This window comes from Dama dama, chromosome 27, assembly GCF_033118175.1.
Source record: "Dama dama isolate Ldn47 chromosome 27, ASM3311817v1, whole genome shotgun sequence".
In the NCBI taxonomy this organism is placed as follows: Eukaryota; Metazoa; Chordata; class Mammalia; order Artiodactyla; family Cervidae; genus Dama; species Dama dama.
In genome coordinates this window covers 54,760,608-54,787,932 of record NC_083707.1, presented here as the reverse complement: position 1 = coordinate 54,787,932, position 27,325 = coordinate 54,760,608, and the positions used below count along the sequence as shown (strand labels likewise).

Here is a 27,325-nt window from a genome sequence, read left to right as displayed (position 1 = left end):
TTCATGCTTTTGAAAAATGATGTTAGTCTGCTCAGACTTAAGGAGGCAACTTCTTTTGATCCTAACTTCATACTTTCAGTGATTCCAGATAAATCATTTTAAGCGAGGTGAATATAAAAACAGTTTTGGAAAGCAGAAAGCATGATACCAAAGTGTGGTTACGTTATTGTGAGAGAAAATTTAAAACCCGTTAAGTGAACGGACTCAAATCTGATCAAAAAACAAGTCACTGATCAAAACCAAGGAGATGTCAGGGGAACGAGTTGCAACATCTGGGAACTGTTTTAAACACTGTCATTAGTATTGAGAAACTGTTGGTCTATTCAAGAGCGTGTATTGTATTTGTGTGTGTCTTGTGATTTTTGTACACACACACACACAGATATACACACACATTTGTAAGCCCAACTACGAAAGACCTTTACCAGTGTCTGCCAGGCATTTGGCTGAAATGGGATTGTGAGGAAAATTGTCTACGCATTTGTAAGTCAGAGTTAAAATCCACCAGCACTGTTCAGTTTATAAAATGACATGGGCTTCCTCCCAGGGTTAAAAGGGACCATTTCCACCTTCTGGTGATTAGAATCATTTAACTCATTCAATATTGTTTAGCATGCTTGTGTTCTATCCAATGGCCGAGTTCAAGCTTTACACCTCACTTTGTGGCTGTCCCTAGTTCATTTGTGTCCGCAGTCCCAAAATGTGAGATTATATTCTTTGTAAAGTGTCAGTTTCCTTCTCACTTTAAAAAAATTTTAGGTGTTTCCTAGTTTCTTTTCTTTTTTTTTTTGCTGGCCTAGAAAAGCCTCACTAGGTTTTTTTTTTTTTTTCCCCTCTCTGTCTGTCATAAATCCTTGTCTATCCATTTGATTTTAATTGGGCAGTGCTGCTGCTGTGACAGGCCTCCTTTTTATACTGTGGTTCATAGAATGTGGTGAAAAGACTCACCAAAAACTGTTCAGGGCAATGTCAACTTCAGGATGGATTATTTACCTTGGCTTTCTGCATTGCCTTGATTCACAAGTGGGTTGCTCAACCTTGTCTTCATCTTGGCTGAATTTCTTCAAAGTTAATAGTATAATATGTCTTCATTTAGTCTAGTTCCTGCCCTGTGTACCTCTACCTAGGTCACAAAGCTACAGCAAAAGTATCCCATGAAATGTCACTAGGGTACATGTCAACAATTGAGGACTATTTCTTAGCCATTGAAATAGAAAAGAAACTTCAGTCAAGTTTTGCTTGTATTATCCTTCATTTCTGTGGTTTTAAAAATCAGCTGATTACAGACCAGAAGCTCTGTAAGGCTCTGTAAGACTGCCTAGGAAACTGTTCTGGGTTATCTTGATATCAGGGTGGGAAGAGTGTATATGGAGGAGATTTTCCCTTTTTACTCATACACTATTGTATTTTAATTTTTTTCCCATAAGCACATGATTAAAAGTTAGTTCTAATGCTTTTAAAGAATCTCCCCATAGATGGCTGATTAGTTACACTTGGAAGAGGTGTAATTATACAGTGGGGAATTCCCACAGTACCTTGAACAGGTGATTGAAACAGCATAACAAATGAGGAAAGGACCCCCAGGCCATCCTGAGGCTCTGCAGGTGATATTCTAGAAAGACTCGAGGCCACTTTTGTAGTAGTATAGCCACCTGAATATACTCATAAGGAAGCATCAGATAAACCCCAGTTGGGAAGCATTCTATAAAAGAGCTGGTTTGTATTCTTCAAAAACACTAATATCACAAAAAGATTGGACTGAGGAACTGTTTCCAATTAAAATAGATGAAAGAGACCTATTAAAAGCATTGTGTGATCCTGGACTGAGTCCTCTACCAAAGGGGGAAATGCCAGATTGGAATATGGACTATGGACTAGATGAAAGTATTATATCAATGGTAGATTTCCTCATTTTGATAACTCTGCTATTTTTGTTCTTAGGAAATGCACCCAGAAATATTGAGGGATCAAGAAATGTGATCGATGATGCCTGCTTACAGATGGTTCGGAAACAACAAATTATGTAGCTTTACCTGCATTATAATTAAAAACTTTTAAAAACATAAAAGCAGAAAAACAGGACAATTTGAAACCATATAGTTTCCTCAATTTCAACCCTTTCTTGATTAGTTTCTAGTGGAGCTAGGATATCTGTGGGCTTTTTTTAATTTTAAGGTTCCCAGGGTATTTTAATGGTCAGCTGCATTTGGGAATCACAACCCTAGATTATATTTTATCCTTTCAGGAAGAGTTACTGGACTCATTTTGAGATTGATGAGGCACAAAGGGATAAGTAACAGAAACTCCCTCAAAATTGTAGTGAAAGGGTGAAAATTGATTTTGTTTAGTTTGGGGAGATGAACGTAGTGTAATATTGTTGCATTCTTTCTGGGCTTTAGCCTGGGTCGGAGAAGCCTCTGGTTGACCAGATGACTTACTGTTCTTCAATTACCACAAAAATTAAATGTTCTTATTCAGATTCCATTCTCTCACAATTCTGCTTACCAAAGTTGTACTGTATGGTTGAATATCAGACTGCAAATTTAGGTAAAATACATCCTGTTGAGCCCATTAAGTAAAATAAAAAGATTTTCCCCCTGGTCCAAGCTATTACAACTTTACATTTGTACAGTATTTCAAATTCATTTTTAATGGGTTGCTTCCCTTGAAATACACATGGAGACAGACTTCTAAAACTGTAAACAGCTTATGCATTTTTGCAGATTTCCATTGTATGTGTTTGATACTGATTTACCTCTTTTTAATTGCAACAGAGATAAAGAATTAGTAGTTTAAAACAGTGGGAACTACATGTTCTTCTGTGATCAAGGAATTAGATAATCTGGCTTGTTTGCTTAAGGGGTCTGTATCTTGAGACTTTTATAGGGCAGTATTAAAGCTCTGAGCCTTCTTATTATGCCAATACCCAGAAGATTGCTTTAATGAGAAGTAAAGGGCCTTTTTCCAATTACAAGGGAATAACTGTATTAAGTTCCTGTGTTATGTCAACCTGCTTTGATTTGATTACTGCGAAAGAAATGGATTTATCTGTCAGTGTTACTTAATTAAGCCTTCTCATTGATGTTTTGCAGAGTAATATAGTGTGGTTTGCACATTTGAGCCTAAATACAAAGAAAATTGGCCTAAAACTGAGACATGACCCCTGCAGATAACATGTAAGATTGATTGCTTGTCATTGCCAGGTCAGAGGCTGCTGTGTTAAACACAGGTGGAAGGTTGGGATGTTGAAAAGATAAACTGAAGAGTCCGTTTATGGGAGTGATTATTGTAAGCAAAAGGGAGTGGGCTAGAGGACTGGATTCTAGGGAAGATTTTTTAATATTTAAAGCTGTTTGGCTTCCCCGGTATTAGTTATGCATTCAGAATAAAGGGCAAGATGAGAGAAGACTGGAAGAAACAGGAGGGGCAGATTTTGTTAAAGTATAAAAGGAAACAGAAGAAAAAACGAAGAGGAACAACGGATGCCATTTGGGAGAAGTGGACCATTGTGGTTTTGCAGAGCAATTACAGCCTACAAATATTTCAATTAAGCCAGCAGCCCTTTCTCAGAGCCTCACAAATGACACCCCAGGGAGAGGAGAGGTAGAGGGCAGAAGAGGAAAAGAGAAAACTGTCCCGTGTTTCATCTTGGCTCTTTTTTCTCCTTTATTGGAATAAATTTAATAAATTATTGATCAAATAGGCATTTGAAATATCAATTTGTACGTCTTAAGTCATTACAGTATTATGGATTTTGCACCATAAATGTTACATGTCTGATTTGGAAAACTCCAGTATAATTACATGTACTTGTTATCAGAGTTATATATATTCTATTTTATAGCATATGTGTATATATTTGTTTATTTCTTTAATTTTTGTCTGCGCTGGGTCTCTGTTTCTGTGCATGGGCTTTTCTCTAGTTGTGGTGAGTGGGGGCTACTGTCCAGTGAGATGCACCAGCTTCCTCATTGTGTCTCTTGCTGTGGAAGCACATCTGGCAGTAGGTGTGGTACATGGGCTTACTTGCCTCACGTGTGGAATCTTCCCAGACTAGGGTTTGAACCTGCGTCCCTTGCACTGGCAGGCGGCTTCTCAACCACTGGACCACCAGGGAAGTCCAAAAATGAAGAGTATTTTAAAATGTGTTTCTCTGTTGTTTCATGTTTGTTTCCTGAAGCATTTACCTTTATTTCTCACACTTTGTGACATGTTCATTTGTAAATACATCTTGAAAAGGTACTAAGCATCTAGTTTAAAAACTTCCCCAAGTTATTAATATTCACTTTTAATTGAGGTACTTTGAAGCTTATCTATTAAATGTTGGATTTAAATGGTATGCTGATTTTATTTTCAGTGTCTTCAGATATGGCATGTTACTTCTGATTGTATTCTTACTTGATTTGAAATATATCTAGCTTCCAAGAGCACTATCTTAGTAAAATTGATTTTTATTAAGGAACTTTTAGGCCAGTTACCTTTCAAAGAGTCAAAGGAGGTGTCTGCCACTACTACTCACGTTATTATAGTCTTGCCTCAGTTATTCGTGGCTTCTCTTCTTTCTGGGATCTAACTTGGAGAGATGAGCTCTGGAAAGGATGAACTTCTCTTTAATAGGAAGACCCTGACTGATTGGTTTTAAACATTTGAAATGGAAGTTCTGTACTTCATGTTAGGTTATTCCAATTAGACTATTATTCAAGTTAGAGTATCATGATACTTCCAAATTATATGGATTGATATGAAGAGTTCGCTTACTTTTGTCTCAGTTTCACAATATAACTGTCTACTCACCTTGAATTTTCAAGATTTCTGAGTTTCAGAATATGAAGCCCCACTGACATTTGTAACATAATTGTTACATGTTTTGTTACTTCCATATTATCTGAATATCATGTTGTATGAAAATGCTTTTCCTGTTTAACAGCATTGTAAAGTGTAATTAACTCCATATTTTAATCATCTGAGATTATTTAGTGTTCATTTTTGAAAACTAGTTTATCTTGAACGTAAGGGAAGATTGTTTCAGTGTTTCAAAAACTGTATTAATGGGAGTTTTAACTTGGTGGTTAATAAAAGCTAAATTTTGCAAAAATTCCCTTCTGAACAAATATTTCTACTATACTTTCTCCCCCAGTGTATCCATATTTTACCTTTCCTTATACTATTTATATATTTATGTATATGACCTATGATATTATATCATCTTATACTTGACCTTTGAATCCTCGGATTTGTTTGATAGGGAAATCCACAAGCACTGAGACGCCAGGTGGACAGAGCTCTGAAAACAGAATCCCAGGTCCCTGTTCTTTGTATTTGAAGTGTCTTAAAACTTGTGTGGGACCCATCACCACAATCCTCATCTTTTGCTTAGTCACACTTGGGAAAGTGCTAGAAGTTTCTCGCCACTGCTTAGATTACTCCTCATGGAGCCTATCTTGTTTCTTATAGAAGCAGAAAGAAGTGGTCTTGGTGGTGTGGTCCTTGTCAATATCTGAAGCTCCTCAACTCTTCCTACCTCCGTCCTTGGACTCCAGTTGGACTTCAGCTCACTCTACTCAGGCTCCTTACTATACTGGGTGCTAATGAAAATGTGCACATCCTCAACACGCTCTTTGCTGATGAAATATTGTGAACTCTGCGTTCATCTGGCGCTGACGGAGAGCATATGCCATCTCAGTTTGTGAGGAGGGCTCAGCCAAGGGTTCTTCCTGGACGAGGAAATTAGTAGGAGCCACAGATGTATGCAGTCTGTGAGTCTCCGTGAGGGTGTGTGTGGAGGAGATTTAGTAGTGTCTGTTATTGCAGAGAGAAGGGCTTAAGACCGTGTAGACTTCCACGTGCCTCAGAATGACTGTCTTTCCAGGAAGAACTTGATCTCAACCTCCCGAAGCTTTCTGAGTGTGTAGAAGCTATTATCAGGAAATCCGTATGTGTCTACAAGAGTGGGAATTTGTAGAGTTTTAGGGCAACAGAGAATACCACGTTGGTTGTTCTGACTTCATGAAACTGTAGGACCCTGGTTGTTTGGCATGATCTGGCTTCTCAGTGAGTAAAGGATGGATACACAAAGCTACCCTCAAATCAACAGAGTTAGGTAACCCTCACACTTGTTTATTTCAAATCAAGGTTAAACTTATATAATATTCAGTCTGTGTTCTTACCTTGGAATTCTGGTAAGCATAGGTAACTTTTGGCAGCATCTCATTTATACAGCATACAGAATTATGTTGAAATGATGAGATGGAAAGAGAGTATTTGAAAGGCAAATGAAGTCGCTCAAATCTAAGGCTCACTGAATTCTTACCGTGTTGGTGTTGTAGGGGGGTTCATGGAGAAGGTGGGACTTGATGACTTCAAACATATTGGCTGTTTTGAAAATCCAGGAGAATATTTGAAAATCTCAGACCCACTAAGCAGAATGAACAGTCATAAAAGTGTGAAACTCAGATTTCCTTGAACAAAGCACAGTTTGCCTGTTTATGTGTTTTGGTTGTCTTCGATAGTGGTAAAGAACCTGCCTGCCAGTGCAGGAGATGTAAGAGCCGTGGGTTCTACCCCTGGTTGGAAAGAGCCCCTGGAGGAGTGCATGGCAGCCAAGTCCAGCATCCCTGCCTGGAGAGTCCCATGGATAGAGGGGCCTGATGAGCTACAGTCCATGGGGTCACAGAGAGTCGGACACGACTAACTTGACTTAGCACGCACACACACACACTCTCTGTGTCTAATAAGTATCAATTGTTTACTTTAATAATAACTCCTTGAGGTTGGAAACCTTATTATTCCTTTTTCTCCTATTAGATACCTGCTTTGGGTGGATGCTTAGTTTTCACTTTTGTTCTCCTTGACCCAAGAGGCCGTTACAGTGTCTAGGTTGGCAGTTGTCCTCAGGGCAGAATAATGTCTTCTTCCTCTGTGGGTTCCAGCCTTCACTTTGATTTTGGCTGGATATTTCCTTACTATCTTGTCAGTTCATTTGGGTTGAGAAGAAGATTGAAGTTTTTTAATCCAGCATTTTTTAGTGATTTTTTTTAAAAAGCCGTGAGTATTTATTGATTTATAAGTTTTTGTTCAGATATAGTTGATTCAGTGTTATGTTAGTTTCAGAGAACAGCAAAGTAATTCAGTTATACATTTGTGTGTGTCCATATATATATTCCTTCTTAGATTCTTTTCCATTATAGGTATTACAAGATATTGTGTATACTTCCCTGTGCTAGGTCCTTGTTGGTTATCTGTTTTATATTTTTTGTTGTTGTTTAGTTGCCAAGTCATGTCTGACTCTTTTTCTGACTCCATGGATTGTAGCCTGCCAGGCGACTCTGTTCATGGAATTTCCCAGTCAACTGGAATGGGTTGCCATTTTCTTCTCCAGGGCATCTTCCCCCACCAGTGATCTAGCCCATGCATTTCAGGTGGATTCTTTACCACTGAGCCACCTAGGAAGCCCATTTTATATATATAGTAGTGTGTATATTAATCCCAAACTCCTAATTTATTCCTCTCCCGCCTTCCCCTTTGGAAACTATAAGTTTGTTTTCTGTGTCTCTTGAGTCTATTCCTGTTTGGTATATAAGTTGATTTATATCAACTTTCTAGATTCCACAAGTACAAGCCACATCACATGATATCTGTCTTTCTCTGTCTGACTTACTACACTTGTTATTTTGTGGCAGAGTTGTCCCAATATACTAGGCTGCCCTATTTCTAAGAATGGAAATCAAAACCACTTATTTTACAGTTGACCAAAATGAGTTCAAAGAGTCTAGTGACTGGCTCAGACCGTAGAGCTGGTTAATGCAGTCTTGTGGCTGAAATCTAGGTCTTTTTTCCAGCTCTGCGCTTTCTGACATTTGTCCAGTCTACCGATAGTTTTGATCTCACTGTCCACATAGAGTGGAAATTTGAATAATCAATGAGTATGGATGGGAAATCGTAGACATTAAAATTCATCTCTGTATATCTTTTCTCTAAATGGAGTGTTTGATCTTCATTCTACCCACGCTTTGCTTTTGTGTTTTAGTGTTGAAATGTCAGGCATTTTAGAGGGGGCTTATGCAGAACTACTCAAGTGAAATGAAAATTTGTAGATGGTCAGATTGCCGCCTAAAGCAACTGTCAAAACCATGGACGTTACTCAGTCTGTCCTTGTCTAGGGTAAAATAAATTAGAAACAATTGAGCCCACTTCAGTCTTCGGAAGAGTAATTTCTGTCATCCACTTTCCTTTTTCCTTTGCCTCCTTCCGTCCAGGTGGTTGTCTTTCTCTTATGTGTTCCTGTCTTGGATAGAGGGTGACAGCAACAAGGGAGACATGAGAACTCAGTATCCATGCAGCTTCTGTCTTGGGCAGTTTTTCATTTGTAACTATGTTCCCTTAATGACTTTTCTGAGCAGTTTGGATATTTTTATCCAAGGCTATGAATCTTGTTTTACTCTCTGCGCACTGGAATTTTGACCCCTCTCTCACAAATATCCCATCCATCACAGTGTACGTTTAAAGTTTTTTTTTTTTAATATTTATTTATTTGGCTGCACTGGGTCCAATAGTTGTGGTATATATGATCTTCAGTTATGACATCCGAACTCTTAGTTGTGAGACATGATGTGTGGGATCTAGTTCTCCGACCAGGGATCGAACCTGGGTCCTCCGAATTGGGAGCACGAAGTCTTGGCCACTGGACCACCAGGGAACTCCCACAGTGTACATTTTTGATAAGCTCATCGTACATATGGCTTGATTGTTCTCCTGTTTTTATTTTCCAGTCTCTGATTTCTTCAAATATTTCAGTTTATGTATTTGTGTTGTATACATTCAATGATCTTCTGTGGACACAAGACTGGGGCTTCCCTGGTGGCTCAGATGGTAAAGAATCTGTCTGCAGTGCAGGAGACCTGGGTTTATATATTTGTGTTGTAGTCATTCTATAATCTTTTGTGGACACAAGAGTGGATATAAACTCCAAAAGTAAATACATCCACGGGAAGAAGGGACTGGCAGTTATGTTCAAGCTGGTTGTAGAGAGACGTGAGCTGCTTATTGGGGAGACCTTGACCGTGGTGGAGAACTTGAACATGGTCAGGCCCTGTGGCTGCCAGCTCTGCCATCTGCTGTCATGTTGAGAGGGTTTTCTGTCCCGTTTAAGCCTCAGTTTCCTCCTAGATAAAATGGCGATACTGTTAGTGTATTGAAGTGCTTGGTACAGTGCCTGGCATATTTAAGCTCACAGAATATTAGCTAGTATTATTTTTTGAGAGATAAGAAACAGCTCAGGCAGAAGGAATAGCAGGTACGAATACCTGGAGGTAGAAAGTGTGTGCGGTGCCCAGGTACACCAGCTGGGAGCAGGGGATGGCCACGTGTAAGCCACATACAAGGCTTACGTAAAAGTGAGTCTGGGCAAGAACTACTGGGATGTAGATGCGACGGGAATGTGGACTGAATGCTGCAGAAACCGGCCACCTGGCCAAGGACTTCAGGACAGGATGTGAGTTAGGTGGTGGGTGGCGGGGTAGGGCATGCATCTGTCTTGTGTTTCCAGTGGAGGAGGCTGGTGGTTCTCAAAGCTACTGTGTACATGAAAATTACCTGAAGACCTTGTTAAAGACACAGTTTTCTTGGCCCCACCTTCAGAAATCCAGGATCAGTAGGTCTGCAGTGGACCCTAGGATGCTAATTTTGAAATGAGCATACCAGGTGATCCAGACGTAGGCAGTCCTCAGATGCACTTTGAGATGGACTCAGATCCTTGTTGAGGAAATGCTTGCTGACTTACTGGCAGGTCTCATGAAGCTCAGTGAGAGGGAAGATGGAAACGAATATCTTAAAAAGAACATGTTTACATTCATTGGGTGCTGTAGCTTTGAGTCTTCTTGCGCTGGATCAAGGAGCACCCGTTGTACAGATATTCTTTCAAATATAAAATATCGGAAGTCATACGATTGTTCTGTTAAGTCTCGGAGGGCAAGAGAGGTGTCCTTACCTTCTCAATTTGCAGGAGGCCACTGAACGAAAAGCCTGTTAAAAAGAGCAATAAAAGGAAGGAGGACTAAAAGAAGGTACAGCAGCATGAGGTCAGGAAATGAGGAGGATGGAAACGGGAGAGAATGGGGAAAGGGCAGTCAGACTTGATTGGGTGGGAATCTATTTATGAAGGAACCCAGCCAGTATTTAACCTGTTTTGAAAAAGCTAGACTTCCAGCATTTTTTAATTAGTGGATTGCTCGCTTTTGAAATTGCCCAGTTGGGAATACTCAAGTTTTGATGTGTTTTATTTGCCTGCTAATTAGCAGCCTGCTTGGTTGACCATCATTTTCCCTTTATTCTGAGGACAGAAGATGTATAGGAAGGTCTCTTGAAACACTCCGGCTTAAATCTGGGTTCAGATAACTTCACTGTGTATTTAGTAAGAGGTTGTATTCATTGTAAATTGAATTCTAGTACATCTTTTTTTTTCCAGCTTGATTCTTCCTTTTTGCTCTTTAATAGAATTTGTCCTCTAGAAGAGGATTTCTCAACCTTGGCACAGGTGACATTTGAGAACAGGGTATTTTGTGTTGTGCAGGTATTCTGACATGTATAAAACCTTCAGCAGCGTACCTGGCCTCTAGCCACTTGTTGCCACTAGCTGTACCCCGCCTCCATGCCCTGCCAAGTTGTGACAACTGAAAATGTCTCCAGACAGGCCAGAGGCCTTCTGGGGACCATAATCACCCCTAGGGCAAAACTACCGGCCAGGAAGTGCTACTGTTCTCTTTCCTCCTTGTCTCTGCCTTCGTTTCATGTTTGAAATCCTTTTTGAAAATGGATAAAATGGGTCCAAACAAAACAAAATTTTAGGGTAGACGTAGAGATTCACTTCTGTTCCTTCGTTACTTTTGGGGCCAAGTTTAAGCGGAAAAATCTCTCAAATTAATCCAGGTTGGCTGTTTCAGGCGAGAAGGAAATCAAGATGTGCAGACTTCTGGTTGATAGATTTTGTCATTTATACCTTTTTTTGTGTGTGAAAATAAATTTGATTTGGTGTTAAGGATGATGAGAACCAGGCAGGCTACAAAACTTACTTGTGTGACAGTCCCAAGAGTTCTAAGTCTCTTTTCTATATACATCCCCCAGTTCAGCTTAACAGTAGGTGGGCCAGGAGGTTGGGTTGTTAAACAGCAAATTTGGGGAAAGTATTATACCTTTTCTCCAGACTTCCTCTTCAGAGCTTGTATGACATCTCTTAATACTCACAGTCACTGATTTTATTTATTGAAAATTTTCTTTAAAATTTCATTTTCTTTTCTATTTTGGCTGCACCACGCAACATGTGGGATCTTAGTTCCTGACCAAGGATCCAGCGCTTGCCTTCTGCAGTGGAAGTGCAGTCTTAAACACTGGACCGTCAGGGAAGTCCCTTGCAGGCACTGATTTTAGCTGTCCGCAGGGGATAGCTGTTTGCCTTTGCATTCTCTTCGGACGAACTGACCAAAGTAAATGAAACAATATTTGTTAAAAAAGAAAAAGAGATTTCAAGTTTAGTGGTCCTAGTTGCTGGTTGTTGTTTCTAGTCCATCTCTTAATATATTCTAAAACACCATGTCCTCTACTGGACCCCCAAATAAGTCAGTTAATTATACTATGATTACTTCTGCTGATAATAAAATAGGAGTAATTAAAGGAAGGACAGTAGTGTGTTAAGAAACAGTATCACTGAAACGTTAGAAAACAGTCAATGGGAGTACATCTCCTGAGCTGGTTTCACACCTCCTCCTCCAGTTCTGTCAGAGGAAGCCTGTGATGGCCGTCTGTTACCCACCGTGATCAAGATAATAGAACAGTGAAACTTTTTATACTCAGAAAGGGCCTTTCATCAAAAATCTCAAAGCCATTTCTAAATTTAGAGTGACTGATCTTTCGAGCACTTTTATGTTTTGAACAGTGAACATGGGAACTTAGCTGTCAGACTCCCCATCCTGCATATTTGCCACCTGAAGCACTGAAGAAGCATCTCGAATTTGGTCAGCATTAGAACTTCGCTGGTACAGGGCCTAGAGAATTCCAGCCTTCTGGGAGTTCATATAGGTCATTTTGCCATAATTTATCAAAATAAAACATTGCTTTAACAACATTTGTGTCCACATCTCACTGTCCAGATTAAGGATTGTAGGCCAAGTGTTGTGCCTATTTAAAAAAATAAATAAAAGACTGAGATGGTGTGGTCCTAAGAAACTTAAAAAGTCTCCTAATATCCTTGTAATGTCTTGATGGAAATAGACTGTTAATGTCCTTTTTCATCTTACATGTTTTGTTGCATGTCTCTTGTCTGGTGGGTAGGCCTTGAGAGGCTTGTCTGAGCGGGTAAGAGGACAGAAAGTATCTAGGAGCATTATGGCATGCATGCTGCTAATAATAATATTAATAGTATGGATATTTACCTGATTTAACTTTTGTGTATGTGTGTATATTAAGGTTGTGTTAGTGTAGTTTTAACCTGTCCAAAAGATTTTAGTAAGATTTTAAGTGCAATTTCAGGTTGATAAAAGTTGAGGCTATGAAACATTGTGAAGGATGGAAGTAATTTTTATGTTCATACCTCTGGTTCCTGAGGGTCCAGTTCGTTTCTGCTGTGAATTTAAATGAGTTAATTTAAGTAGTTGGGTCAGAAGCTACTATCATCATGGTAGCCTCGTGCCTGATTCTTAATTAAAGGCAACAGGAGATTAATTTGAAACGTTAATTTAAAAGTGCATATACAAAAAGAAAGAATTATTGCAAGAAAGCCTAAAGAATTTTTCTCTTGTCCCTAGATGTAGAAGACAGAAGTAGCTCAGGGTCCTGGGGGAGTGGAGGACATCCAAGCCCGTCCAGGGTAAGTATATCTAATCTCTTCCCCACAAGCAGACATCCTCATATGTAAATTGACAAACTGAAGGTGAGTTTTTTCTCCCCAACACGCATCTGCATGGCTGTATATGCGGACTGAGTTTAAAGAGGATCAGCTTCTGTTTGGCATTTTCTTCATGCTCTTATTGGATATTATTATTGATTTTGACACCCCTTCTACTTTGGCTAACCAGAAGACAACCCCTTCATTAAATATTTGGCCTCGCTTTGCCAGTTACTGATCCAGTGTTAACAGAGAGTTGTTTTTTGTAGGCGGTGCAACTTTGAAAAAAAAATCCCTGTGTCCCTGTAATATATTGGTGTGAGTAGGCCACTGAATATTTCTGAAGACATACTGTGAAGTTGTAGCTTCCGGTATCATTTGCATAATAAATCTGTGTTGGTTTCACTTTGTAAACATGTGATTGTCTCACCACCACTAGTACCTTTGGTCGCCAGTGGGTTTGTTCATTTAATTTTTTTTTTTTTTTAATTGAAAGTAACTTTTATTTTTAAAACACACACAACCCAAAATCCTTAAACTTCAGAGTAAATGGATATGATCTGATTTAGACTCAGTCTTATTCCTCAGACTTGCTCATTTATCGGTGTTCCTTAAGTCAGTCTTGTATTTTACAGACCACGGCGCAGAGTTATTTGGAAAAGAAGTTGCTTAATGTCTTAATCATGTCTTAATCGCTGCAGATTTTTGCTACTCCTCTTCAAGGTTTTAGGTTGTTAGGGTGTCATGGGAAGACCATGGCATGGGGTGTGAGTGGGGTGGTTAGGCCATGCGTGTCTTTGTATGTGTATGACCTTGGGTGTGTCATCTCACTTCCTTGGGCCTCATACTGCTACTTCCTAAAATGAAGAAGTTGAATCAGAGGATCGTTCCTGTTCCTTCTAACTCAAATGTGAACGATTTTATATATATAATCTGTCTTTAATGGACTCATCGCTAGGCCTCCTGAAATCCCTATCATTTTTTATAATAATACATATAACTCCAGATTAAAAGTAGACATAGACCACACAAAAGAGCTGCCCCTCCCCCCAGCAGCTGTGTAGATAGATGAAACGCCCTGCAGGGCCGGGGAGCTGGGGACGCATTTGGGGTGGAGGGCGGTCTGTACTTTGGCATAAGAGGTAAGGAAGGGAATCAAGCTGTCCGAAGGAGGCCATCTCAGCAAGCCGTGTTGGCCATTTCCACCTGTTCTTCGGCCTTGGGGCTCATGCGCTGGTCTCGGTACAGCCAGAGCTCTAGGCTTACCAGGAACTTCGCTGAGACTTTGCACCAGCTGTCGAGTTTCAGATTCTCCTGCATTCTATGGATGGGTTGAGGAAATCTTTCCTCCTCCTCACATTACAGTCCTCACTTGCAGGAATCAATCCATTCCCCTTGACAGCAAGTGTAGGAGACGACAGAATGTCCCTCTTATTGTTGAGTTCATTCGCATGAACTTAATGTCTTATGCTTTCTCATTTTAATACAACATGTAGTTCTTTTAATTGGTCTTCTGAGAGGGAGGTTCATTTAGGATCGTCCTGACTTTTATTTGGTTTTCATGAATCGTCTGGCCTTTTTTTTTTTTTTTTCAGGGAATTCATTAGTGGATAACTTTGACTCAATATTTTGTAATTTGTATTTTTTAAATGCAGCGAGCTGGCATGAGACAGCTTATTGTGGCTGGCTTGTATCAGACAGCCAGGGGCCAGGTGTCTCTCTTTTCTCATCTTCAAGTGGTGATATTTCCAGTCATCTTGAGACACTGTGCTGGGTTTTAAATTAGATAATGTATATTAAGCTCTTAATAACTCTGTAGGGTGAGGATACTGAATAAATGATAATTAGTATACCAATGTCTGGTATAGAAAGAGTGAGTGTAAGAGCAACGATAGATATTTAAAATGTGACATCCTCTTAGGCCCTGATGTACCGGCAGCATCCCATTGCAGTATCGTTCAAGTTAGCTTTTTTATATCTGAGGAATGGCGGTTGAAAAATGGGGTAGTTCCTGTCACTTCTTTAGTGAAGGGATGTGTGTTTTCATTTTTCATACAGTATCCATCCTTTTCATGGGGGCGGATTCTGCCCTTTGGCTAACATACCAACTGATACCTCTGAGTAAATTTGACTTAGTCTTTATGGACAGTGCAGCCAGCTGAGCAGCATGACATTTTTTTTTTTTTCCTTTCTGGTCACTTTATGTACCTTAGTAATCTAAAATTTGAACCCTATGATTTAGATGATTTTAACTCTTTCCTGTATGTTATCTAACTCCTCCATTAAAAACAAGTGACTGGGCAGTTTAAAAACCTTATTTTAAGTTAAAATTCTCCTTTAAATCATGAGATGATCATAGTAATTACAAATTTCCAAAGATTAGCGTCTGCTTTAAAACTATTTTTTTGTGGCATACTTTGTCCAAATCCAGAATTTATGCTTAAATTCTGATATTCATTTACAGTCCTGTTGTAATAATTTTAACATTCTTATGTAGCTGGTTTCTAATGGAATGATCTAATTCTTTTACAACCACAATAACATCTATAACAAAACACTGAAATTTCAATATCTTAAAACCAAATGCTGCTATTTACAAGGTCCTACCTTTGCCTTCCAAAGGCAGTTCATTGCAGGTTATGAATAACTTTCCCATAGCACATTTTGCTCTCTTTTTTAAAAAAATAATGTGGGCTTATCAAAATAATAATTACTATTTACAGTATATTTTATAGGTATCAGGTGCTTTACTTGCATTATTTCATTTGATCATAATATCTTAATGCAATTGGCTCCACTATTATTATTCCCCCAAGTTTCACTATGATTTTGGGGAAAATATGAACTCTGCAAATTTCAGAGCCCTTCTTATACACTGTACCTGGGAAGATGCAGCTTTCTTATAATAAGGTGCTGGGGTGAGAATGGTGGGCTCCAATTTCTTTGGGTCAGAGAGGTGTCAGTAGTCAGACTTGGGTGCTGATTGATTCATGGCAAATTTAAATTTACACTGTTATTTTATTTACAGAACTATGGAGATGGGACTCCCTATGACCACATGACCAGCAGGGACCTTGGGTCACATGACAATCTCTCTCCACCTTTTGTCAATTCCAGAATACAAAGTAAGACTAATTTTAAATTAACATGAGTTTTTGGAATGCTTATGTTTTACCATCAAAGGTAGAATACAAGCCCAGACACAGATTCTGTTTTTAAGAACTTAGCTATTTAGCTAGTTCACTAAAGTAATTTTAAATTGCAGAAAATATTGATGGTCTTTGCTTGGTAATAGTGCATACAGGACTAAGTTTTACAACTGTGTGGAATTACCTAATTTCAGTGATATTGAATCTACGTGGAAAATTTGTGTTCCTTAGATGTAAAGCACTTCTCCCAATTCATTGTTGCAGCAGTAGTTTTCCAGGGTTAAGGCTGATGAAGTGAAAATGGTGAATATTTAAATATATAATATCATTGAGTCTATCAGGTGGGAATGAGATAAAGTCTGTGTTAGCTTGAACTTTTATGAAAGGGGTCATGGAAATTCCTGTAATAATAGGTTTATGTGTGCTTAAATCAAAGTAGCATGTTCAAGTTGAATTGTAAAGTCTGGTTGTGTATTTATCAAGGTGTGAACTTTAGTGCTAATGACCTAGGAGGTCCCCATCCTGCTTCATGAAGTGACCTACGTGTACTTTGAGACAGGCTTTGTGTTTCCAGCGTCTTTTCTGTTGGAATTCTTAGCATATTTTTTCTGCTTTGACTACCTGTAGGGATTTAACAACAACAAAAAAGCAGCATCTTGAGCAATGAAATGACAATTTATAATGACTTAAAAGGTCCCAATAGCTGGTTACTTTAGTTTTGATTGGGGAAAAAAGATCTTTGTTCTAATAAATGTGAGCGTTAACAATATTAGTAAATCTCTCAACTTGGCCAAATCCTGTTGCGAATCCATCAATAAATGAGGTTAAATTTCTTGGCAGAAGCTGTTGAACTGTACTCCAAGGAAGACATGCAGCCATACATATATCATTCTGAAACCATAATTGCAGATGCTTCTGAGGAATGTCCTAATTTTTAAGCCTTGGTTACTATACTTGCTTTTGTAAATTAATGTTAACTTTGTTCTATTATTTATAATTTTTTAAATTTATTTTTAATGGGAGGATAATTGCTTTACAATATTGTGTTGGTTTCTGCCACATATGAACATGAATCAGCCTTAGGTATACATACATACTCTTCCTCTTTTAACCTTCTCCCCGCCTCCCACCCCATCCCACGCCTCTAGGTCGTCGCAGAGCCCTGGGGTTTGAGCTCCCTGCGTCATACAGCAAATACCCGCTGCCTGTTTAATTTCACATGTGACAGAGTGTGTGTTTCAATGCTCCTCCCTCACTTCATCCCGATACTTGTTATTTAAGGTGTAGATCACTCTTGAGTATGAGTCATCTTTTCAGAAATCACTGTCAAATCCATCTACAGGGACTTCAGGTATTAAATGCACAGTAGTCAAAGCAGAGAAATACTAGGAATTTATTTTCAATGGGTGATTAAATGTCATCCCAATTTGAGAATCAGGATCTCAAAGCTGTATTTGACCATGGGTTGTTCTTATATTTTCTTATTTTTTTAAATTTAAAATAGTAACTTTTATGTTTTAACTCTGTAGCTAAAGCCAGAATCCTAGCTTTTTAAAATGAGTCATGATGAGATGCAGTGTTTCCTGTTTCCAGGATAGGCAGATGCAGGTGATTTGTCACCTTATATTTGAAAGAACAACGTTACATTCTTCAATGACAATAGCAGTAATTTTAAATTCTAACACTATCCTTTCTCTATTTATCCTTATCCAACTTCATAAAGTAAAAGATTAACTTGAAAATAATCATCTTGAAAAGTAACACCTAACGAGTATTTTAGAGAATTGTCCTGAAGAATTCTAAAACTATCCTCTGATGAGGATAAAATGGGATAAATAAATTACTACTCATATTTAGAAGTTTATATTATGTCCAAGAAAAAATGTTTTCCTAAATAACAAGTTGATAAATTAATATTACAGAAGACACCAAGCAATACAAAGATAGCAAAGAATCATTCTTGTTTGTGTGTCCTCTTGGGCAGCTGTTTTACAAACCAAGTTTGTTGTGTTTTTTTTTTTCCAGTTCAAATAGTATTTAAAATATAAGTGGGCTGAGCGTCCACAGCCGGAGCTCAGAGAGCTGACTCTCTTCACTTAGTTGTTGTTTAAGCTGAAAGTCCATGTCAGCTGTGTTCTTTACCCCGTCTGCCCTCCTTCCCATTAAACCCTTAAATATGGAGGCCAAGACAGTCTCCTGCATTGTGGTAGGAAATGCTACTATGTCCGGAGGCTCCCACCCACTGTTCCCCATGAAAGGACTTCTCTGTTAGATAAGCTGTCTGGTCTGAAACATGGCTCTTTATTGTTTACAAACTGCTACATTTTCCACCTCAAGCAGATTTTTGCACAGAAAAGAATTGTGCTTGGGCTAAATGGTTTATCTGACATTAACGGTGCAGTGTCAGACTAGGGTCAGAGGAGTTGCCCTCAGAGAGAGAGGGCATGGCGCAGTGTGCAAAAAAAATAAAAGAAGAGAGAAAAAGGCATTTAAACTATTATGAAATTCCTCGCATTTTTACTTTGGAAAGGAATTAAAAATATTTTTAGAGAACTTGCTAGGATGCTGCATTAACTGCCCCCCACCCCCGGATAATTTCTCACATCCCAAATGCCTTCTTGATTGGCTTGAGTATCTCAGGGCTAGACTCAGGGAACAAAGATGCTCATTGATTTTGCCCAAGCTGCTGTTGATTTAAAATGAAACCACTTTTGAAATGAGCCATGCTTGGTGCTTTGCTGTACCTTTACAAAGAGAAGCTAGATTGTTTTAAAAAAATTAAAGACAACCAGTTTACAAACGAACACAAAGATGAAATAAGACCTATTCGCATAGCCAGCAATTTGAATTTACAGCATATATAGTATATTCTAAACTACTCTTTGTGTCCAAATCCATATTCTGTGTTACAGTGTTTGTGGAAGTTTTCGTTCTACCAGAAGAAGATATTAGACTTTAAGTTTTGGACAACAATCCACTATCCACTTTCAGAAGCTTTGGTTTTCATGAAAAACTGTAAAGGATTTCTTTACCTGTCAAAGATTTCATTCTGCTCTGATGTCACATTAGGGTAAAAGCTATAGCATCGGAAATAAATCAGCCACTTTATTGGACCAGATTCTCTATTGTCAAATCAATCAAGTCTGTGACTGAATTAGGCGTCTGCTACAGAAATAAGTGACACTAATTTTACGGGAAAGAGTTATTAACTGCAGATGACCTATTTCTTTTTGGTAAACTGTTCACTTAGTGAGGTTTTATTTTATTGCAGAGAAAGAAAAAAATACTGAAGCACTCTTTTCTTTGGGTAGCGACTTATTCTACATTTTGTTCTTATGGCAGTACAGTATTTTGAAGAAATGATGCAGGCATTGCTAACATTTGCTATAAACTCTTTTAAGGTAACAAAATGCTTTATTAAAGGTCTGAACTCTTTGACTTCACATGAATGATTTTGCATAAATGTTTGTTTTTGTAATCTAATACTTACCTCTGATACCAGAATACAAAAATTTAATTTATTTGTGTATCTCAAATTTATGCAAAGTGGTATATAACTTATAAGAGTAGTAGTGTTTATGTTAATTTACCTCCTTTAGAAATAAGCTTGCACATCTGAATACAATGCCTTACTTGATTGTTTGAATGCCTAAACTAAAAATAAACAAATGGACACAAGTGCACTTGCATGCAAGCACATGTTCACATGCACACGCGCGCACACACACGCAGCTATTGTGCTTGAAGAATTAATAATGACACTTCGTTTGTCAGGGCGCACTCTCCCCTCCTTTGCTGTCTGTATTTAAAGTTGCCACATAGAGTTTTGGAAGTTGACATTGTGTAAATCCTTTAAAGAAAAACATAACTAAAAGAAACAAAAGAAAGAAGGCCCCAAATTTGTTGTTTTAAAAAATAAGTGTGCATGGCCTTTTGTTTTTCTTTTAGTGTGGAGAGGTCTGGAGGAATTGAGAGATTTCAGCAGTGGGTCATCTAGCTGCCTGCCTACCTTGACCAATTCATACAGTTCTCTTTTTAAATTAAAAAAAATTATTGAGGAGTCCTTGACATATATTAGTTTCAGGTGTACAACACCATGGTTCAGTATTTGTATAGTAGACTCTTACTTGACACTTGCTGAGTCCTCACTCACTGTTTTCCCTTGGGTAGAGACAGGCAAGCCAGTTTGCATTTTTACTTGTTTGAAATTCCCTGCCCTGTTTTGTATCTGGAGAGAACTAATCACTTCTTTGTGACCATGTATGATCATTAATGATAATAATGTACACTTGATCTGTTGGAAACTTGTTCACTACAGTTATTAAACAGTTTGATGAAACCTTTACAGGTGGTCAGTGGGTAGCTTTCAGAATATGCTAATGGGTCAAAGGGACCATGGCACTGAGCCTTGTGTTTTTAAGAGGATTATATGTTAAGGAATAGTTGGAAAATCCTGGCAAGAACTCTATGCAAAGACTATGGATTTTTAAAATCATTCCTGTTTGTTTCTTGTGTTTGCCAAACATTAAAACTTTTGCAGGTAATTGCCCATTTTTTTTTTTTTTTTTACAATGGGAGACAATATATTTTCTAGCCACAACTTTTTGATCTGAGGAAGGACCTAAGCATGTGTTTTTCTTCTTTTGTTCCAGAGTTTTAATTGAAAACCAGATTGTTTGAGTGAGAAAGATGCCAGTAAGGTTATAGACATGCACTGGTAACTGAAGGATGTGAGAAGTGATACTTGGGTATGGTTGGGTGCAGCTTAGTTCGACATCAGCGGCTGCGTTTTTACATGTCCCCTTGTGAATGGTTCGGTTTCCTTATTGTGGTATTTGGTTCTTGTCCCACTCGTGGTACTCCACCAGTGCACAGAATAATTTCCCAATGTAGAGTAACTGGTTTCTGAACTAGCTCAGTGAAACATTTTACTGCAGGATTAGATTGTGGTTCAGGCTGAACTGCAGAGAGCTGCTGGCTTACAGGATGACCTTTGAGTCTCATCTGGGTTAGCGGTTGATATTTTGATTTGGTTACTGTGGTCATATTGTGACAGCTGCTGGCTCATTAGAATTCACTTCCACTGCTCCATTTGCCGAGCAGGAATATTTAGGTTTGTATTACTTCAAAGTGTTTATGGCTACCCTGAGTTTAGCCCAGCATAAAGGTGAAGTGTTGTGAGCGCTTTCAAATCCCAGTGGCAGAGGCCAGTGGCACAGTCTTCTTGTAAAACGGAGAATGTGAGTACATGTTAATAGAGGGAGTTTTTCTTTTCATTGTAAAACTGGAAATACCCAAGGAAGAGGCTCTTACGAGGAAAACAGTTTTGAAAACTTTAAAGTACGAAAGAAAAGAATGACCACAAAGAAACACCGTTTTTTGAAAGCATGGGTAAGATTTTACTTGACCTCTTGGTTCAGTGGGTTTTTTCCTTCCCATGTTGGAATGTAAATATTTGAAAATAACAAAACCTGGACAAAAATGACTGTTATTTGATGTTTGAAGTGCCAGAGGTCAAATAATACTTTCATAATTTTGTGAAAATGAAATTGTGGATGTACATGTCAGCTCTGAACGTTTTAGTTCGCTTTTAAATTGTTCTGAAGTTGAATAGTGATAGCGGGTTGGCTACAAGTTCTTCAGTTAGGGATGTCTGTGCATTTTTGACGTCTTCTTTTTTTAATGACACTTTTTAGCTCGAGGTTATCTTGATATTGTCTGTTAGCTGTTAGACCAATAATGTGGTAGCAAGCAATTTCTGAGAGAAGAAATGTTTAATAATGGTCTTATTTCTTGTCAGCATTGTTTGGGAGTTTTCTTTTTTTAATGTTAATTTAAAATGAAGTGTTAACAAATAAGATTCTTTTAGTGTTATCTCCAATGATATAGTTAATTCTGATTTTGATAGAGGCTAGGAGCCAGAGAACTGACTTTTCTACTCTCTTTTGCTACAACTGTCTGTGGGTCGTCAGGTCAGATCTTTTTTATACCTTTAAACTGAGTTGGAGGAGCAAGCCTTTAGATGATCTCTGAGGTAATTTTCTCATCTGATGTTCCATTGATCTTTTAGGTATGCCATTTTCTGCTTATACTACATTTTATGTTTAGAGATGTTTTATCATCCTGTCTAATCCATTCATCTCTATTTTGTGATACCTTCAAGTAACTTTACTAGTGATGTGTTTTCCAAATGTAATTCTTTAGAGCCTGATTCATGGATATTTCTTTTCTACCTCAGCTCATTCCAAACTGTAGGTAAGGGGTTGGGTCGAATAGGGATAAAATAATAACTCATTAAGTTACATCACCAGGAGAAAAGTATTATGCTGGGCCAGTGCTTGGCACAGAGTTGTAGTATCTCAGTAAATGGCTCTTGAAGGGGTTCATTCATGAATCAATCAGGGAAATCAGATATTTGGGTCTAACCCCTAAATGAAAAGCCCATAAATTAAAGTCAGGCCTACATGTTACTCTGTCAGGAAGAAAACCTTAAACCAGAGGCAGTCATCTAGAAATTCATTCTGTAGTTCTGTGTCCTTGACTGTCCAGAATATCAGGAAAGAGACCATGTTACAGTATTGTAGATTTCAGTTTTCAAGAAACACACCACAGATTATTTATGAAAGGAAATAAGTAAAATCAATATTTTTTGAAAGGCCACTGAAAGGAGTTGTGTGTCTCCAGCATTCAGATAAGGTGACTTGTTTCCTCTTGTCCAGTCAATAACCATTTCTGTTCCTCTTTCATTAGTCTTGTTTCCTTTCCATTAGACTGCCTGCTCTGTGGTATGACATAGCAATGCTATTTGACACTTTTATAGTCAGACTAGGTGGACCACATCAGGCTTTTTTAAACTTTAGAAGAACTGATACCAGAAAAACGTTAATTGAAAACTATAGTTCATAGAAAAGTGTAGGTCTTCTACATATCAGAGAGAGATTTCTCACATAGAAAGTTATTGACCCTAAGAGAAAATAAATAGTTTTAGAGTCAGGTTCAGGGAAAAAGCTGTTTGTGTCTGTAGGCTTGCTTTTCTTGAAGGGAATGGGAAATATGACTAATGGTGGCTTATGGATAATTTTTCTCATATTAGAAGTCTGGTGGTGGACCATGGCTAGGTTTGGTTTACGGTTCATTGAAGTCTAGGCTTGTGTCTCTGTGATTTCTTTGTCCTTTCCCTCATTGTCTCAAGATGACTGTCACAGTCTCAGAAGTCAGGTTTGGGTTAGATGCAGCAAGGAGAAGGGAAAGATGAGCCCGCCCATGTGATCTCCCTGCCTCTCTTGCATCCATGGCCATCTCCAGCTGCAGAGTTTGGAAGGGGTGGGAGGTTATACCGTTGCTTCACCAGCCTGTTCGATGGGATGAGACAAGAGGGAAAGGAGCTGAGAATGCTTAGCCAATTTATAGGGTTTATTTAGCTTCTTTTAGGAGAAGAATCTGTAATTTTCAACTTGGCAGCTTTGAAATAAAGAACCAAGGCTCCAGCTTTCTTGTGAGAAGCAAAATATGAAAATGGGTCTCGACTCTGAATTCCGGTCAGCAGATGAGAGAGAATGACAAAGAGACATGGAACGGAAAAAGAATTCTGAAAGGAAGACAGTGGGAAAACGGCGGTAGGAGAGTCGCACATGGGGAGGAGGAGTTGAGGTCATTTCATCACCAAGGCTTGTGCTTTCCTTGTCCTCATCTCTTGATCAGGGCAACAACTAACCAGAGTAAAGGGCTTTATAGCATCACCATCCAGAGCCTTCCCTCTTAGGTCTCCGGCTTGAATTCCCGCCAGGCTGTCCAGAGCTTCCTGGTCATGCAGCCAGCCGCCTATGGCCTTCCCCTTCAGTCTTTCCTCCATTCCCCTTGGTGGTCTCTGGCAGAGCCCAGGGGCAGTGCCCATTCCCACAGTCTCCTGCGGTAGCTGCTCAGAGTGGGCTTGGCATCCTGGAGCGTCAAGGTCCCGGGCCGTGTCACTGAGTGACAGACAGAGATTGTTCTCCTGGGCCACTGCCAAACAGGCTCCCGGGAGCTTCCCTCAGCCACCTGCCGTGTCGCCACGGAGCTCTCACACAGGGATGCCTGCCGCTGAGGGCCAAGAGCCTCTCCTTTTTTTTTTTTTTTTTTTAATATGTACACAGTTGTATTTGTTGATCTTTAATGTGGAGGATTAGGAGCAGCCAAAAGACATTTAATCTTGGCCAGCATGCCAAGACTGCATGAAATTGTGGTGAGAGCTGGATCCAACTTTTGGCCAAAAGTTTCCCACCTCCGCTGATCACAGTCATGGCGGGAATCAGGCTAATGAGAACGTGGGCAGGGGAAGGGGCTGTCCATCATGAAAGGAAAGCAGGATGTGGAATAAACAGGGCTGTTTTCCTTTAGTACAAAATTTTTCTCTCAAGTGTTTCACTGGAAAAGCATTACTTTGAGTTTTGCCACTGAAAATAGGCCTGGGACAGCAGTAGCCAAGAGTGAACAGTTGACTGGTTCCTTGAGTGGAAGATCAGACACCCGGCAAACCTCTCATCACCCCTCAGCTCCAGGAGAAACAGCAGTCATTTTCAGAGTCTTTTAACCTCCTGTCCTTAGAAGTTGTGAGTCTACCTTAAGTGCGATACTGACCTTCATTTTTAAAAAAATGCTGTAAGCCTTGGGCTTGCCTGTTGGCTCAGTGGTAAAGAATCCACCTGCCAATGCAGGAGACGTGGGTTCAGTCCCTGATCCGGGATGATCCCACGTGCCGTGGAGCCACAAAGCCGGTGCACCACGGCTCCTGAACCTGTGCTCTAGAGCCTGGGAGCCGCAGCTCCTGAAACCCTCGAGCCCTGGGTCCTGAGCCCAGCAACAAAAGAAGCCACCGCAACGAGAAGCCCATACACCGCAACTAGAGAGGAGCCTCTGCTTGCTGCAAGCAGAGAAAAGCAAGCAACCAAGACCCAGCCCAGCCAAAAAAAGAAAAAAGTTTATGTTCAAAAATTGCCATAGCCTATTTTCTTTGTTCCTATGATAACCTTCATTAGGACTAAAGCTGCAGAGGAGCTCTGTTGGAAGCGCTGGCGTCTTTAGAGGCCCCGTGGAGTAGTGGGCTGGGCTCGGGGGGCGCTGCGGCCTTCATCCTGGCTGTTCCGCTTCCTGGTGATGGGACTTCGCCTGAACTTCTTGTGATCACCGACTTTCTCGTTTCTAAGGCCAGGATGGTCACACTTGGTCCAGCTTCACTGTGAGCCACACAGTGATGGGATATGCTTTGCAGCAACCCCTCTGCTGTCATCTTAGACCATTGCACAACTGCATAGTGGTACTCTGTCACTTAATGGCCCTCAGGGATCAGGGATCAAGTGAAGTCGCTCAGTCGTGTCTGACTCTTTGCGACCCCATGGACTGTAAGCCTGCCAGGCTCCTCCGTCCATGGAATTCTCTAGGCCAGGATACTGGAGTGGGTTGCCATTTCCTTCTCCAGGAGACCTTCCTGACCCAGGGATTGAACCTGGGTTTTCCACACTGCAGGCAGAGTCTTTACCCTCTGAGCCAACAGGGAAGGTCACTTAATGTCTTTAATTAGTTGAAAATTCTATAGACCTTGGGTCTTGGGTGATGGCAATTTGAAAATACCTTTACTTTCTAATGAGATTGGAACCGAGGGCAAGAACGGTTGGAGATAGTATTGCATGTTCAGTTCTGAAGACAGCAAGACCAAAATAAAGATTTTTTTTCAGCCATTCCACAAAAACCAGTAATCCTATAAAATAAGTACCTCTTTGGGGACAACTTCGTTGAATTCAGATACGCCCCTTGAGGACATATTTGCCTCCAGCCATTTTTCTCTCCACCTTAAATGTTCTCAAGTTGCATTGTTGCGTAAGGTGGAAGGCACCTTCGTGTGGATTTTGGTTAAAGGTGCTGACAAGGTGAGATTTCTTCACCTGCATTGTAGGTCATCTGCATTTCGAGTAACCACTGGGTAGGACACTTTTCATCAAGGAAATGCTGTCACATGCACCTTCTAGGTTCTGGGGAATATGTTGGGGATAGTCTTCCGATGCAGTTCATTCGTCTCCAGAGAAGCTTGGCAGAGAATGTTGCCTGTGTATATGCCATCATTCTCTCATTCTCTTCACTCCCAAGGCATTCTGAATCTTCCTAAGGAAGTGTGTGTGAATTTTGAATAGAAAGAGATACTCAGGGGATCTTATTTTATTTCTTCTTGCAGAATATCAAGCCCCGGGACCAACAGTGGCAAAAGGTATGAAACATAGATGGGACTGAATTAAATGTATCCCCAGGCACCTAATAGATACAACCCAAACATTTCTCATCGTCTTGATGTTTGTGTATTAATCACTCCCCAGTTCTTTGCATGTGTTTATTAATAGGAAAAACTGTAAGGGAGTTTTGCTTTAAATTGGTGTAAAATATAGCAGGTTACGTTGTTGATGTTGAAAATAAAACATGGAAAGCTTTCTTACAGCTTTGAAAGCTCGCTGCAGCCTGAATATGGGGGCAGTGGAGGACGGTGGGCTGACCAAGGCTTGTGTTTAGCTGGCCTCTGGTTTGACTCCCAACTTGCCATTCTCCACTGTGTGATATTGCGTAGTGTTTAGTGGTCTGATGGAATTTCTCATCTGAGTCGTTGCTCTGGCTTTAAATGAAAACCAGGAAAAATACCTGGCCCTTAAATTCAGTGGCTGTGAGTGATCACGGTGCCTCCTTTTATTTTCGCTAGGCTCTTTTTCTGCTCGTTGGGTCTGACCAGCTTGGCAAAAGTAATACGCAGACTTGAGACTCACGTAGTGGGTTTTGGCAGAATGTGGAAGTGATTAATTAAATGCCACCCCCTCATGGGCCATATTAAAAGCTGAATGAAAATAGAAACTGTGTAATATCTGATAACATTTGGTGGAGAAAAGGGAGACAAAAGGAACGAAGGATTAGAGAGAAAGGGACACATAAAAAGCTAATTTTAGAGCATTCTGATCGCAAAGTATGATTTTCTAGCCTTGAAGTATCAGCATTGGCATGGCTGCCTGAGTCTCTGAAATTATTGGGTTACTAATTGCTCCTGCCTCTTCCTCACTTTGGCTATTCAGACCAAGCCATGCTCTTAAAAGTTCAGTAGCCAAATCTGATTGCTTGGGATGTAAGCATAAACTCTTTATGTGTAACTTATGGTACTTAACTGGACAGTACCAAATCATGGAGGAAAATTTATTGGTGACCTTGTCTCCTTCAAAACTTTCAGAGCATTTGGAAATGAACCTGATACTCAGATTTGGGGAATCCTGTAACCTTGGCTTGACAGGATAAGATT

The 27,325-nt window shown here is 39.6% G+C and overlaps 1 protein-coding gene across 20 annotated transcripts in view; it reads left to right on the top strand.

Moving 5' to 3' along the window:
- TCF4 (transcription factor 4) overlaps window positions 1-27,325 on the top strand; it is a 378,467-nt gene that overhangs the window by 116,259 nt on the left and 234,883 nt on the right. For 10 of the 20 annotated variants that reach the window (XM_061131188.1, XM_061131173.1, XM_061131175.1 and 7 more), the window contains 3 exons: window positions 12,795-12,856; window positions 15,903-15,999; window positions 26,228-26,260. In XM_061131188.1, the coding sequence (XP_060987171.1) occupies window positions 12,795-12,856; window positions 15,903-15,999; window positions 26,228-26,260 (192 nt within the window). Of the gene's footprint in view, window positions 1-12,794; window positions 12,857-15,902; window positions 16,000-19,527; window positions 19,534-26,227; window positions 26,261-27,325 lie in introns of those variants that run through there. The other 10 variants (XM_061131202.1, XM_061131184.1, XM_061131186.1 and 7 more) reach the window with 2 other exon arrangements.